At 39.5% G+C, this 15,130-nt stretch overlaps 1 protein-coding gene across 1 annotated transcript; it reads right to left on the reverse strand.

Annotated features, from left to right (window-relative positions):
- Positions 1 to 12,531: 12,531 nt before the first annotated feature.
- LOC138356134 (uncharacterized) lies at positions 12,532 to 14,922 on the reverse strand. Its single transcript, XM_069311879.1, has 2 exons — positions 14,898 to 14,922; positions 12,532 to 13,175 (listed from the first exon to the last, which is right to left on the reverse strand). Exons 1-2 carry the CDS (start codon positions 14,920 to 14,922, stop codon positions 12,532 to 12,534), a joined length of 669 nt encoding a protein of 222 aa, XP_069167980.1.
- Positions 14,923 to 15,130: the final 208 nt, after the last annotated feature.

The raw sequence follows: 15,130 nt of genomic DNA on the forward strand, positions 1-15,130 counted from the left end.
AGCTGTGTTTCTCCCTTTAGCTTGCTGCTGGAGAATTGATTTACTGCTGACTAATTTATTATTGTTGGCAGGCTTAGGCTTGTTCACATTCAGAACTTTACCTGTCAGTAAGTAGCCACCTGCAGATTGGAGCATATTCATTCCCAATCGTTTAACATGTCCAGTTATGAACTGGTAATAGTAGTCGGCTCCTATTAGTACATCTACATTGTTAAGGCGGTCAGACGTTAACTTGTTGTCAGCCAAATTAATTTCACGTTCCTGCAGGAAGTAGGCTGTGTACCCCAGACCCTTAATATTTAAGTCAAAAGGTATTTGATCTACAACAATGGCTTGGACAGCCTTGGCATGACTACCTAGTCGTACAAGCGGTTGAACTACTGAGTATTCATGGGTTCCTCGATTTATCATGAACCCTGACAAGTTTAATTTTACCTGTCTGATTGGTTGTAAATTGAGTGCCTCTGCTGCTTTCTGAGTTATGAAAGTTCTCTGGGAACCTTGATCAAATAGTCCACGAGTGGTGATCTTGGCTCCTCTGTTCTTTACTTGAAGTTGGGCAGTAGGCAAAGCAGCATCCACTTGAGATGCTTGTGAAGTTACGCTGTACACATCTCGCACCTTGCAGCACTGTACTGATGTAGATTCTCTACTTCCTATTCTAGGATTGACATAATTTGTCCTAACTAATTTGCACAGTGCAGCATGATGCTTGCCTCTTCTACACCTATTGCAGGTGTTCAGTGGGGTGTCACAGCTATTAACATTATGTGATTTGAGACACCTAGTACATTTGTGTAACTGTTTGAGTCGTCTGACTCTTGTGTCTCTATTAGGGTAATTGGTACATATGTACAGAGAATGTTTTTGATTGCAAAACAAGCACATTCCCCATCCTACAGCTCGTTTAGGGGTTACCGGTTTAGGTAAAACAGTACTTGCAGGTTGTGATGGTTTTGCTGCTTGCATTTGCTTGTTATTTATTCTCTTGTGAGTACTTGGTGTACTCTGGGGAGCCATTACTGGGCTCTTGGGAGTGCTCTTTGGACTATTAGGTCTCTTAGGAGCACCTGTGTAGTTATTGGGAGTGCTCTTTGGACTTTTTAGGTCTCTTAGGAGCACCTGTGGGGCTCTTAGGCCTTACTGATGAATCAGTGTTTGACTCATTGTTATTACATTGATTATTAGTACCCTTATTACCTAGTGACAGTGTCACTTTAGGAATTTCAGGTAAGGAAACTGATGTGGGTACAGTTTTGGTGCATTCAGATGAAGCATTAAGTGCCTGGTTTGCTGTATGATTACTTATATTGCGCAAACCTGCAAATATATCCTGCATTGACAGGGTGTTGCCATTCTGGTATATGTGGTGTTTGTGTGTTACTGAGGAAGTCTTGGTTGTAGGGTTGATGTAAAGTCATGACTTTAATACTTAATATGATTACATGACTAGTAGCTACCAAGCTTGGCGGGCGTCCTGTACGCTCTCCTGTTTACCTTCTCTCTCTCTCTCTGGCGTCCCAGCCGCCGCACATAGAAAACGGATGGTACCATTTTCTGTGAACATGACATCCCTCCTTTTCTTTAAAAAGAATGAATACAGGATGTCTACCATGCTTGTAGCACAAAGCAAAGTTATTGACACAAAGTAAGTTATTACCATATCAAGAGATACTGCATACATTTAACATTAATTAAGCACACAAAGAATTTAAACAACTTAATCTTTTCCACAAAGGATTTCAATGTTAAAAATACATATGCAATGTTAAACAAACATGAAAGAAACTGTACTACAAAGTTACAAAATATTGAATGAGATATCTGCATTATTCAAACAATATTAAATTTAGTTTAGCACAATAAGTAAATACTTTTCATTACATAGGAACACAATTAATCATCAAATCGTGTAGGGCGTTTAACATGACGTTTAGGACGAGAGTCCTTAAATGCAATAACATCCCTTGATGAATTGTTTGTCGGGTTATAACTATTTTTTTCTTTTTCTTTTGCACGACTTTGCACTTCATCATTTTCTACACTAGTTGGAATCACTTTGAAATAAGCCATATTACGTGTTATACTATGATCTCTATTACTAGCTGTTACCATAGTTCCTTTTACACTAATCACTTTATATGGTTTTGTATCATACGGCATATCTAACTTTCCCTCTTTTTTCTTTTTAACGAGAACAGTGTCACCAACCTTTATGAACTGTTCCTTTGCACGTTGATCATGAGCAATTTTCATTTTGCCCTTGGCTAGTGCATCCTTCTGTGCGAGACGTTTATCCGTTACCTCGGCTGGCATGACGGGTAGTGCGATTCTCATAGGACGTCCAAATAAAAGTTCGCCAGGTGACTTGCCCAGTGTTCCATGTGGTGTTGCACGGTAGTTCCTGAGAAAAGCATACATAGCTTGTTTCCAGGATCGTCCTTTGGCATGAGCACAGCGTACTGCTTTCATGAGAGGTTGCATGAATCTCTCAACTTCTCCATTTGCTTGAGGATGTAGTGGCATCACACGGCGGTGTTTGAATCCAATATGCTCAGAAAAGTTGACGAAGTCTTGTCCATTGAATGGCGGTCCATTGTCTGTCTTGACAACTTCGGGAATGCCAAAGTTTGAAAAGATCTTGTCGAGTTTCGGGATGACAGCCTTTGCAGATGTGGAAGTGATGATTTCTACTTCTGGATAACGTGAGTGATCATCAATGACTACCATCAAGTACTCTCCAGTTGGTAGTGGTCCGCAGAAGTCCATCGATACTTCCGTCCATGGTGCAGCAGGTAGTGGTGAAGGTTGTAGAGGTGTTGGTCTTGAAGTATCCACTGCAGCTTGGCAAGGGACACAGGCATCATGCATATCCTTTGCTTGACGATCAATGCCAGGAAACCACACCTTTTCTCTTAGCAGCTGTTTCGTCCTAACAAGACCTTGGTGTCCTTGATGTGCAAGCTTCAGAGCACGTTGCTGGAGAACAGCTGGAATCACGATACGAGTACCTCGCAGCACAGTGTCGCGTTGTTGCGTAACACTTAATTCTGTCTGGATGCGTTCAAGTGCTTTGAATGCATCTTGGTCAACTCCTGAGGGTGGGATGCGTGGAAACTTTTTCTTAGTCAATGCATCCACTGTTGCTTGCAGAGTTGGGTCCTCTAGGGTTGCAGTACGGATTTCATCAAGAGTAAGAGCCTTAGGAACTGCATCACAGGTTACAGAGTGTACATATTCCTCGGCAACTTGTTGATGCTTGGTGATGGTGAAACTGTTGGCAGGATGTCGACTGATGTAATCAGCGGGATTGCCTGCACCCGGCTTGTATTTCACCATAAAGTTGTATGGTTGCAGACGAAGAGCCCATCTCTCAATGCGAGCTGGTGGTTTGGACTTTGGATTATTGAAGATGGTCTCCAACGATTTGTGGTCAGTGACTATCGTGGCGAAGGGCGCACCAAGCAGATACACATTGAAGTGTTCACAGCCCCTTACAAGAGCAAGAGTTTCCTTCTCTGTCTGACTGTTCGTTGCTCAACATCTGTGAGAGAACGGCTGGCGTAGGCAATTACTACTCTGGTATCTGGTTGACCAGGTTTGTGTTGGGCTAAAACAGCACCTAAACCAACAGGACTAGCATCCACCGTTAACTCAGTGTCCATTGATGGATCAAAGTATGCAGCAGTCGCATTCTCTACTAGTGCATCTTTCACGGCATCAAATGCATTTTGCTCGATATCGCTCCAGTACCATGATGCATTTTTCTTCAGGAGCTCACGTAGAGGCTTCGTAATGGTAGCAAAATCTGGAATGAAGCGAGAACAGTAGTTTGCCATTCCCAGAAAACTATGTACTTCAGTGGACCTTGAAGGAGGTGCAGCATTCTTGATATCTGCAACTTTCTTAGGATCTGGAGACAGACCTTTGTCACTAAGTACATGTCCAAAGAATTCAATATAATGTTGATTGAACTCACACTTTGCTCGGCTTAGCGTCAAATTGTTTTCTCGTAAGCGTTGCAATGTTGCACGAAGAGTTTTGTCGTGTTCAGCTTGGGTACGGCCATAAACAATGATGTCATCAGACATGTTGTCAGCATAAGGTATATCTTGCAATACCTGGCTGATGATGTGCTGGAATACCTCGGCAGCACTGTTAATACCAAAACTCAGGCGCTTGTACCTATACAGACCTCGATGTGTCGTAAACGTTGTGATGAAGCGACTCTCATCATCAAGTTCAAGCTGATGATAGCCCTTGTTTAAATCTAACTTGCTGAATACAGTTGCACCATTCAAGCGGTAAATCATATCATCTACATTGGGTGTAGGATGGCGTTCACGCATTATTGCCTTGTTGGGAACACGCATGTCCACACAAATGCGTATCTCATCTGGATTCTTCGGCTTTGGTGGAGTGACAATTGGGCTTACCCATGGTGTTGGGCCTGTTACTGGTTCAATGATATCTAGCTCCATCAGCCTATCCAGTTCGGCATCGACTTTCTTGCGAGTATGGAATGGTTGTCGGCGATGTGGTTGGGCAACTGGAATTACATCTGGGTTCATATGCAGATGTACTTTGCTATCAGTATAACAACCTATGGATTTAAATCGATCCGAAAATTCAGCAACAATACCATCAACATTGTTTGCAGATTCCACTGCTACAGCATTAGAAAGCTGAAGTAGCCCCAATTTGGTTGAAGTCTTGTAACTGAGTAAAGACTCCTTTGCATTCCTAACAACATGGAATGTAGTAATGAGCATTGCATTCTTTGACTTAATCTCTGCAGTGAAAGTTCCAATCACTGGCAAGGCTACCTTTCAAGCATAGGCAGTGGCTCTACCATTGTAGTTTTCTAGCTTTGGGAACTGTTTTTTAAATTTTTCATAGTGGCACTCAGCAATGGTATCAATGTTTGATCCAGTGTCAATGAGAACTTTGAGACAAATACCAGCAATGTATACACATGTCTCTGGGTTGTTTGGAAGATCATTCCATTCTGTGATTGCTTGTACTCCATGAGTATAATCACATTCACTGTCATCTGAGACTGGTTGTAATGAAATGTTGTCTTGTACATTATTAACATTCTGGATATGAGGTGCAATATTGTGTTTACCACCTCGACCCCTATGACCTGATCCTCGTACAGTGCTTTTATTCATTGACTGTGGTTTCTTTAGTGCAGAACGACACATAGCACCAAAATGACCTAGTTTTCCACACTCATAGCACTTCTTACCTTGAGCAGGACAAACATTATCTTGGTGTGGGTAGTCTCCTCCACAATTGTAACATTTATTGTTGACACCCTCTGATGTGGGTCGTTGTGACTGCTTGAGCCTTGTTCCTTGACCCCAGTTGTGACGTGGTTCTCGGCTAAATTTACTGTTAGGTTTGGCATATCTTCTTTGATTACGATGTCCTCCCTGAACCTTACATACCTCATCACTGTTAGTAACAGTGGCAGAACCGTTGTTGGCACTGCACTCCATGACACGAGCATCACGTGCAGCATCTTCCATTCGACGAGCAATATCCAGTATCTTGGTAAGAGAACTTTCATCATCAACAAGTTCTAGAGCTCTTCGACGGAGACGTGTAGATGTGCATGTTTCAATTATTTGCTGTTTGATTTCTTTGTCAACATCAGCAAACTCACAATGGGCTGCTAAACCCTGCAGACGTGTGTGGTATTGATCCACAGTTTCATTAGAGAGTTGTTTTGCTCTCCTGAAATGCATAATTTCCATTGCAGTATTTTGCCTTGGTTTGAAATGCTCTGTTAGTTTGGCTTTGGCAGTGTCATAATCTTTGGCACCACCAGTGTCTTTCAGTGTGTCAAAGATGTCACAAACTCTATCACCTGCATAATGAAGTAGAAAGGCACGCTTTCTTTCAGCACTTTTGATGTCAGAAACTATCAACAAATTTTCAAACCTTTTAAGCCATTTGACCCACCTCTGTGACAGGTTTGTCTGGTCACAGTCAGGATCAAATGCAGGAAACTGAGGTATATTTGCCATTTTTACTGAATAAATGTAACTTATCACTTAAATGTTCCTCAGAATATTAAACACTTACTGCACTGAATATGTTAGTCAAGAATTCACTGTAATTACTTAAATTTTGCAAAGCACACAAGCATTTTAATGCAAAAGTTCACAACAGTGCACAATATAGCAGCAACTGACTTCTTACCTAGCCCTTGTGTACATGTGTTGTTCCTACTCACAGCAGCAGCACAGCAGTTGGCACAGCAGTTGGTACAGCAGTTGGTACAGCAGTCAGTTCAGTGTGATGAATTTTGTAGCACGAAGCGCCGTTTCGTAACGAAAACATCAGGTTTTGTACACATCAAAGCGTCGTTTCGTACACACCGTCGGCAGATTCCTCAGTACACAGTTTCTTCAGCACAGCTTGGGTAGCACACAGCATTGGTTAGCACACAGCATCGTTTAGCACACAGCATTAGTTAGCACACAGCATCGGTTAGCATACAGCATCGGGTATGGCGCTCACAGCTTCTCTTCCTCCTCCAGGCAGCATGCTTCTCCCTTGTGTTTGAAACTGAACAAATACCTGCGCTCACAGTTCATCCTCGTCGCCAATGTGGTGTTTGTGTGTTACTGAGGAAGTCTTGGTTGTAGGGTTGATGTAAAGTCATGACTTGGTTACTGACTTTAATACTTAATATGATTACATGACTAGTAGCTACCAAGCTTGGCGGGCGTCCTGTACGCTCTCCTGTTTACCTCCTCTCTCTCTCTGGCGTCCCAGCCGCCGCACATAGAAAACGGATGGTACCATTTTCTGTGAACATGACAGTATACATATAACTTATTAAGTGTGTCACCAGACAATTTTCTTTGGATGATAATTTTAGTCATCCACTCAGCAGTTGGGTGATCCACCTCTTTACTGAAGGAATTTAACAGTGACTCAAGCTGAAAACTAAAGGCTTGTAAAGAGTCAACTGATTGTTCTGGTGAAGATAAATCTAATAATTGGTGTACAAGGTTTATAATAGTCTTCTCATTGTTAGCACTTACTTTAGAAGGCTGGTGTGAGCAATTGTGACCATTACTTGTGTTGCTTAAGGCTTCTTGCTTAGCCTCAGCTTTAATTACAACTTCGGTTGCTGTTGCAGCATTAGCTTTATCATTTTCTGGTTCAGATTCACTGATTATTGCAGCTTCACTTGTTTCTCTGGGTTCTTGTGAGGAGCTAGTTAATTCAGTAGCTTCCTGCATTGAATTTATGGAATCCAGGGAACATTGAGAAGAGCTGTCTAAAGATTGATCAGACTGTAAACAAATCATTACATGAAGTTGTATTAGCTGAGATGTTAGAAAATGAAGGTTGAACTTCAGTTGTTGATCCTGTATAGTGATCAGTATTGATTAGAGGATTCTCCTCATCTTGAGGTAGCTCATGTATTTCATCTGAGCTGGGTGCTTGCTCGGTTGTAGGTCTTCTACAAAAATGTTCTATCCACTCAGGATCATTTTGTTTTGCAAGCACTCTTTTATAGTGATCTAACTTGTCTTGAATGATGCATTCATATTCATCAAGATCAGATTCTATCAGACATAATTCGTCTGGGTCAGTATTACTGCTAAGGAGTTTGTTCCTATAAGTTTCAATTATCTCCTTCACCTGGACATATTTTTCGTTAGCTGCCTCTGTGGAGAGGTTGAACTCAAAGAAGTCAATTGGGTTGTTTTCTAAACCGTTGTCACATTCGTCAAGTCGTCTTGACAGGTGTTTTTGAAGACATCTCAGGGTAATACCGATTCTCCTTAATATTGCAGGAGTATCCATTCTGGATGTAAATTTGAGCCTTATAGGGCTTATATAGCTACTTGGACAGCTATGGTGTCTGCTCCTTGATGTAGAGCAGGTATAATTATTGACAGCCTGATAGTTTCTTGAGGCTGGTTGTAATTTACCTCATTTAGAGGTTAGCTACCTACCTAATAATAAGCAACTAAGATTTGAGTGGTACCTTGGTCTCACTACAGGTGTTCCTCAGCTTAGCTCTTCAAAATCAGCCTTGGATGGGTAGTGAACTTACAGTAACACTCAAAGATGTACATAGAAATATGCAATAAAATATAATTACACAATAAATGGTTAATCCCACCCTTGATAGGGTCAGCACAAGAATGTATAATATATGTCAATAACTAGCTCAAGCCTAGTCGTGAGAATTTCTACTTAAGAAACTACAAATTTATTTAGTCTATGTTTGTGCCAAATTCAGCACAATCACAGCCTAAATTGTTACCTAATAAAGGTTGGCAAAGATTATATTGTGGTGCAATAATGTGCAAATAATTGTGCTGTATTTTTTTTTTTTTGGATTTTATAGTTTATAATATATACACTGGTAGAACTATGTGTATAAGAAATTAAATGAACACAAGATAATTAATTGTGTTTGGCAAGTATTCTACTGCCGTAAATAATATCTAACTCCTGAAAGTACTCCTAATTGTGGAATAAAATGTTATCAGGGTTAGTGATGATTAATTAGTATGGGATCAGCAATTTATATTAGTATACTGGATCCTAAAATGTTAATGATCCACTGACTTGAGTGAATCAGTAATTATGACATGAATTCAGGCTATAATGGACAGTCTGCTGACAGTCATATATTGAAATATTTGTATAGCCCAAATGGTTAACACATAATTGGTGTTAGTGATTAATATACAAGTTATGAGCTGTTGCTCCTTGTGACCTAAAGATTCTTACTTCAGTATGAGGTATAGGCCTAAGTGTTGTGGGTAACTGACTGTGTCCCACGAGTGCTACCTTATACATGAGGTGTAAGTAGCAATGACTTGGTGTGACTTAGGCTAACCTATGTGTTACGCTGTTGGTAGACACAATTAATTAAAATGGTTAGTCTAGACTACTTAACACAGTGATTAGTTATTACTAATTAATATTTATATTTATATTTTATGTTTATCCGGTTCGATAAGGACCATAATGTGGGACATTTGGGGCTTGACTCTATTTATTTAATTATTAAAGTAATGAAATCAATTATGAAGGACCACCCGCTTTTATAGTAAAGAGGGAAACTAATAAAATGTGATCATTTGAAATTCCTAGAGGAACCAGTAACTATGGATAAATACTAGAACACATAATCACTTGAATAATTAATGGGCTGTATATATAATTTAATTGAATCAAAGCCTCAAACACCTACATTGGAGGGTTATTGCTAGAACTTCATATACGTCTAGGAACTAGTGTGGTTCGTACACCAGTTCATTGTGTAATAACCTAATCCTATGACCAATTAGAGAATCAATAGTCAATTTGTCACCAATAAGAATATAGATCATGAATATCAGAAATTAATGATTTTAATAAACACGTGTTAATTCCAGTTCACAGTAATCAATAGCGATAATCAAGTACAGATAATTTGAATAATAAAGAAATACGGAAAAAGGTCTTAGCTTGAAGACGTTTTCCAAGACATCAGTCATGAATCATCCTCGGAATCTCCTGAATTCTTCGTGGAACACTGGGAGATGAATAACACGGGTAAAGTAACAGCTCGGGGAATTCTTCACACGCAAGCTGTAAATTAAGATATATTACATACCAACATATTAGGCTGCTAAATATCTATATTCAAGAAATTGGGAATGGAGAGTAATAAAATATACTAACATGTGTTTTATTTATGTCGCTCGGCGTGACGACAAGCTACCCTGCTGTATACGATCTCTAATGATGCATCAAAAGGGAATCATATGTGTACTTAGCTAATAGGGCACTGTATAAGTTGAAGCTAGCCGAAACTCGCGTCCCAGGCTCTAGCGTCACAATGGCGAACACGTGGTGGCTAGCTTGGCCTAGATGTCGACGCGCTTCTCTGGCCGGTCACGATGGATTACGCGGAACAAATTGACAAGTTCCGGGCTGAATGTCAGGTTAAATCTTGCTGATGATTCACCACAATGTATCCTATGACTCTGACACCAAACCAGTTGCTCAATTCCGCAACAAGTCTTCACACCGCACTCTGGCGCCTTTCTTCTCACCAACGCCTCCACACGCTCTCTGATTAATGGCGTCTCTCCCTGCCCTGCTCCGCGTCCCCGCATTCGCCATACAAATTATTTACTTCGAATAATATTATTTCTCGCAGTTGCGGCTAAAATGCTTGGACAATGACGGGTTTATAATTCTAGGGAGCTAAATATTATTACTTTATCGTTTTACGATGGTAAACGAGAAATGGAGGATGATTTTAATTCTCTCCATGGCATTCACGCGTGACGTTAAATTTATTACCAGATAACAGTTGTAACTAGAAACTTTCGATTTGGCATTATTTGGGAGTCAGGTTATCGGTAAATAATTATCACACAGAATACTGTTGTTTTTAGAGAATCAAACTCAATTCTCTAACACACTGGATATAAATGTGTTTATTTTGGTAGAATCTGACGCAATACTGGTGTTTGGTTATGTAAGAATTCTAGCATTATTGTACAGATACAATTATTAGTTCATGTGAACTCTACTGTTGGTTAATTTTAGTTAGTTCAGTAATTAGTAGATTTCAGTAATAATAATAATACAACAGTGTTGTATTATGTTGGAAATTTCCAACAACTTATATGAAGACTAAATGTGGTCAGTTATTACTGTCGAGAATAGTCTTGGGTCTACAGTGAGGTCAATGACATGTGTCACTGTGACGTGAACCAGTTTAGGCTACTAATCACTTATTTATTGACTGAGATCCATAGAAACTAACTCGGCTAGTAATAACTGTACCAGACTCAATCTGGAAAAAGATAAGTTTATTCTATTATGAGAAACAATTTGTTTCACTTCTAATATTCTTCTGGTAAATGTTCACTTACAGGCTGTTGCAAAATTAAATTTTGTTTGTGCTAAGATACTTCTCCAAACTGTCTCTAAGATGCTTGTGGGCAGAGACAAGAAAGCAGAAGGAGCTCAAACAAAACAGATACAACCCTGCAGGTGTATCATAAATGGATTACTAAATCCTAGTCCAGACGACTTGATATAAATGCAGTCTTCTCTGGAAGACTTACCTAAGATACTATAAAGGCGATAAGATGTTATGAAATGCTATGAAGACTGAATGTGGTCTTCATGTGGAACTATTATTACTGTCGAGAATAGTTCTGGTTCTACAGTGGGATCAATGGTATTTGTCGCGGTGACCTGCAGCCAATTCTTAGGCTACTGACCACTGATTAATCCACTGAGGTCCATAGAAACTAACTCGGCTATTACTAATTGTACCAGACTCAATCTGGCATTAATGTTGGTTGTCAGATGGCATAGGCTTCCTCAGGTTTAAAACTCTACCTGTAAGTAAGTAACCTCCTGCTGAATTCAACAAGTTCATTCCATGCTGACTTATAGTTCCAGTAATGAACTGATAATAATGGTCTGCCCCTACTAATAGATCTACATTGGTGAGGTGGTCAGACTTTATCTTGGAGTCAGCCAACTTGATTCTATTTTTCTGTAAAAATTTGGCTGTGTCCCTTAGACCTTTGACTTTCATGTCTAGAGGGATGTGATTAACTACTATGGCCTTAACAGGACGGACATAACCGCCTAGGAGTACTAGTGGTTGTACTACTTCAATTCTTGAGGTCCAGTATCTGCTAGGAATCCTGATATGTTCAATGTCACCTTACACAAGGGCTTAAGTTTCAGCTGGTTAGCTGCTTCTTGAGTGATGAACGTTCTCTGGGATCCCTGGTCGAATAGACCTCCTGTAGTGATTCTAGAATTCTTACTATTTAACTGTAGTTGTGCAGTAGGTAATACGGCATTATTACGAGACTTGGTGTTAAGCACCTTAACCTCCTGTCGCACCTTACAACACTGCACAATGGTGGAAGTATCCTGTTCCACCTGGAGTTTTGGTGATTTAGGCCTATCAACTCCACACAATGCTGAATAATGTTGATCCTGGTGGCACCTGTTTCATATGTGTAATGGGGTGGTGCATGTATTAGGATCATGTTGCAACAATCACCTGGTGCACTTGTGCAATTCCGTGAGGCGCTTTATCCTAGAAACGCGACCAGGAAAGTTTTGACACTTATAAATAGTATGACTCTCTTGGCAGAGACAGCATCTCCTTCCTGTAGAAGATGTAGGAGTCACTAACTTGGGTGACTTATGGACTACAGGTTTAGAAGGGCTGATAGTGTAGGTACCTACTGTGGTATTCTTCCTTCTTGGAGTGGAAGTAGCGGTTTTAGATTTATTAGGCTGTTTGGAGGTACCTTTGGATTTGACTGTTTTATCAGTGGTTGATTTGTCAGTGTCAGGTATTATTTTCTCATGTGCTCTCAGTCGATTAACTGTTATCCTTAATCCCTCGAAAATTTCATCTAAGGATAGGATATCTGTTCTATAATGGGAACAGATGGATGCTAGGATCTCCTTAGGAAACTTACTCTGTATTTCTAATTTCAATACCCACTCTGCTTAAGATACATCTGCTTTGACACCTAGAGCTTTAATTAGAGACTCTACCTGGAGCCTAAATTCTTGTAGAGCTTCAGGGGTGGTATCTGGTGTAGGTATCGCTCTCAACTTATAATTAAGATCAGCAATAGCAATTTCTTTATTGCTGTAATTAACTTCTAGTAACTTAATAGCAGTATCGTTGTCCTCATCACTAGGGACTAGGTGTTCGACAACTGCTTTTGCTTCACCCTCTAGGGTACTTTGCAAATAAAGGAATTTATTAGGTTTGCTAATAGATTTCCTAGAATATACTAAGGAGTCGAAAGTTTTCCAATAGCATTCGAAATTCTCATCATCTCTACTATGGAAGTGAAGGAGATCAATTGTAGGAAGACGAACTTCCTGGAGTGTTTCACTTGTGGTTAGAGTGTTTTGAGGAACTGAGTCGCTCTGCAATTTTTCTAGAGCTTGTGTTAATTTATTTAGATGATTTTGGGTACCCTCCTCAAACTTCTCCATCTCGGTATGGAAGGTATCTAGTTGATCTGGCTCAGCATTCTGTTGCATGAGGACTCTGAGATAGTCATCTGCAGCCTCATTTGTTCTTTGCAACTTTTGCTTGGCCGTCTCTATGAGATTTTCTAATACTTTGGCTGTGGCACCTGATTATACCAGCTGATCATACTTATTCAACTGTTTAGTCACATGGCCTTTGTGACTCGTGTATGATCTAAAATATAATAAGCAATTGCTGGACATTTCTTCTGGTGCACTGCCTGTGGATGTTGGCTTAGTTGGTGCCATAGTTTGGTAATGTAAATAACTGGGGTACTGATTCATATATACGTGGAACCAGTACGAATATTAATTGCCTAATATCTGATTCTTTAGTTAGGCTATGTGAATCCTACCTCACGTAGAGGTTAGCTTACCTACCTAATAATAAACAGCTAATATTTGAGTGGTATTTCAGTGTCTAAAGGAATTCCTCTGCTTAACTTCTCATAATCAGCTTTGGATGGGTAGTGACACTTCAATAACACTCAAAACGTACACAGTAAACATATATAATAAAATATAGAAAACACAATTTGTGTAAAATAATGATAAGTTCTACCCTGACTTGGGTTTGTACAATAATAAATGTTGACTAGGTTGTACTGCCTTGTACAATGCTAGTCTACTAATAATCCTACCTATCTAGGTTGGCTAGTAATAATGAGTTAGGCTAGAGTTGTACACTACAAAGTACAATTCCAGTCTAAGCATTCTATTCTACATGGATTGGCATAAAATGCTATAATACTACTACTGATGTGCAGATTCAGGATAGTGCTATTTTTTGGCTTTTTATAATTTTTGAGTTATATAGAGTATATACAAGTGATTATATATATGTATGACAATTATTCTACTACTATAAGTGACTATATATGTGGCAGATATTTTACTGCCGTAATTCTATATGTGTGGCAGGTATACTGCCTTGGATTCTATGAGTGGCAGATATGCTGCCGTAAATTCTATCCTACCACCTGATAATACTCCCTAATTAAAGAGTATAATGTTGTCAGGGATGAAAATGATTAATGAATTGTAGATAGCCTAACTTCTGGCTATATTCTACTGATTATACTAGTTCGTAATTATAGTCTAGTTGACTAGACTATCTAGGTTCGAAGGACCATAAAATATGGTCTGAGAACTAGTAAAATAATATTAAATGTGGTTCATCCGGCTCGAAGTCGACCATAAAATATGCGGGGAATTCTGGCTCCAGTATAATACTAATAAAATGTATAATTTTAAGAATGCAAAATAATGATTAATTCTAAGATAGCTCGAAGGACCAGAATGAGTAATTAAATGAGAAAATCAGTGGCTTATAGATCTATGGTTATATGAATAAATTCTATTAAGCAATGACTGTAAATTAGATAATTCTAGAGCCAGCCTCCCATGACACATTTTGGGGGGGTATTCTATGAAATTAATCTATGTGTTTATCTACACACATAGATAATGAGTAAAATATGTAATGCAAAAATACTACTGCAATGTGAAGGTTAATAATGCTTAAATGGCAGTATCAGATATATAGATTTATGTATATGGACTCTGAATAATAAGGTACTATCTACAATGAAAACTGATTATATCTCAGCTGTGACAGGGGACATAGATGCAGTCCACTGTATGCCAGGCTGGAAACAGTTAGAGATAGGGATATTTGGCACACGTGAGGGTATGGCGGTCACATGCTTCCTCAGAGGTGTTGCATCATGCTGTAATAATGATAATTCCGTAATTTCAACCTCCAAACTAGTATTCACACACATATAAGGTAATATCTAAATATTTGCAGGGGAAAGAGCTGCACTTACATTGGATTATTTTATACGCCCGCATCGTAACGACATGGCACCTACATGATCTCATTTATGAGCTCGTTAAATAGAACAAATGAGGTAAAAAAGCCTGCCGAACTAGTGTCCGTGATTCTGGTAACCTGCGTCCTCAATCTAACATCTAAGGATGTAAAGATGTTTTCAGGATGGTAAGATTTGTTGGACCGCTTCGGAGCACCACTTGTTGATCGCGAATATGGCGAGAGTCC

The sequence above is a fragment of the Procambarus clarkii genome, chromosome 70 (genome assembly GCF_040958095.1).
Source record: "Procambarus clarkii isolate CNS0578487 chromosome 70, FALCON_Pclarkii_2.0, whole genome shotgun sequence".
Classification (NCBI taxonomy): domain Eukaryota; kingdom Metazoa; phylum Arthropoda; class Malacostraca; order Decapoda; family Cambaridae; genus Procambarus; species Procambarus clarkii.

What these genes read in the sequence shown, in the direction of transcription:
- LOC138356134 (XM_069311879.1), bottom strand. Translation starts at nt 14,922, where the DNA reads ATGCGGGCGTATAAAATAATCCAAT. An exon ending in GGCGTATAAAATAATCCAAT is followed by an intron (nt 13,176 to 14,897) that starts GTAAGTGCAGCT and finishes TGGTATAATCAG; the next exon opens with GTGCCACAGCCAAAGTATTA.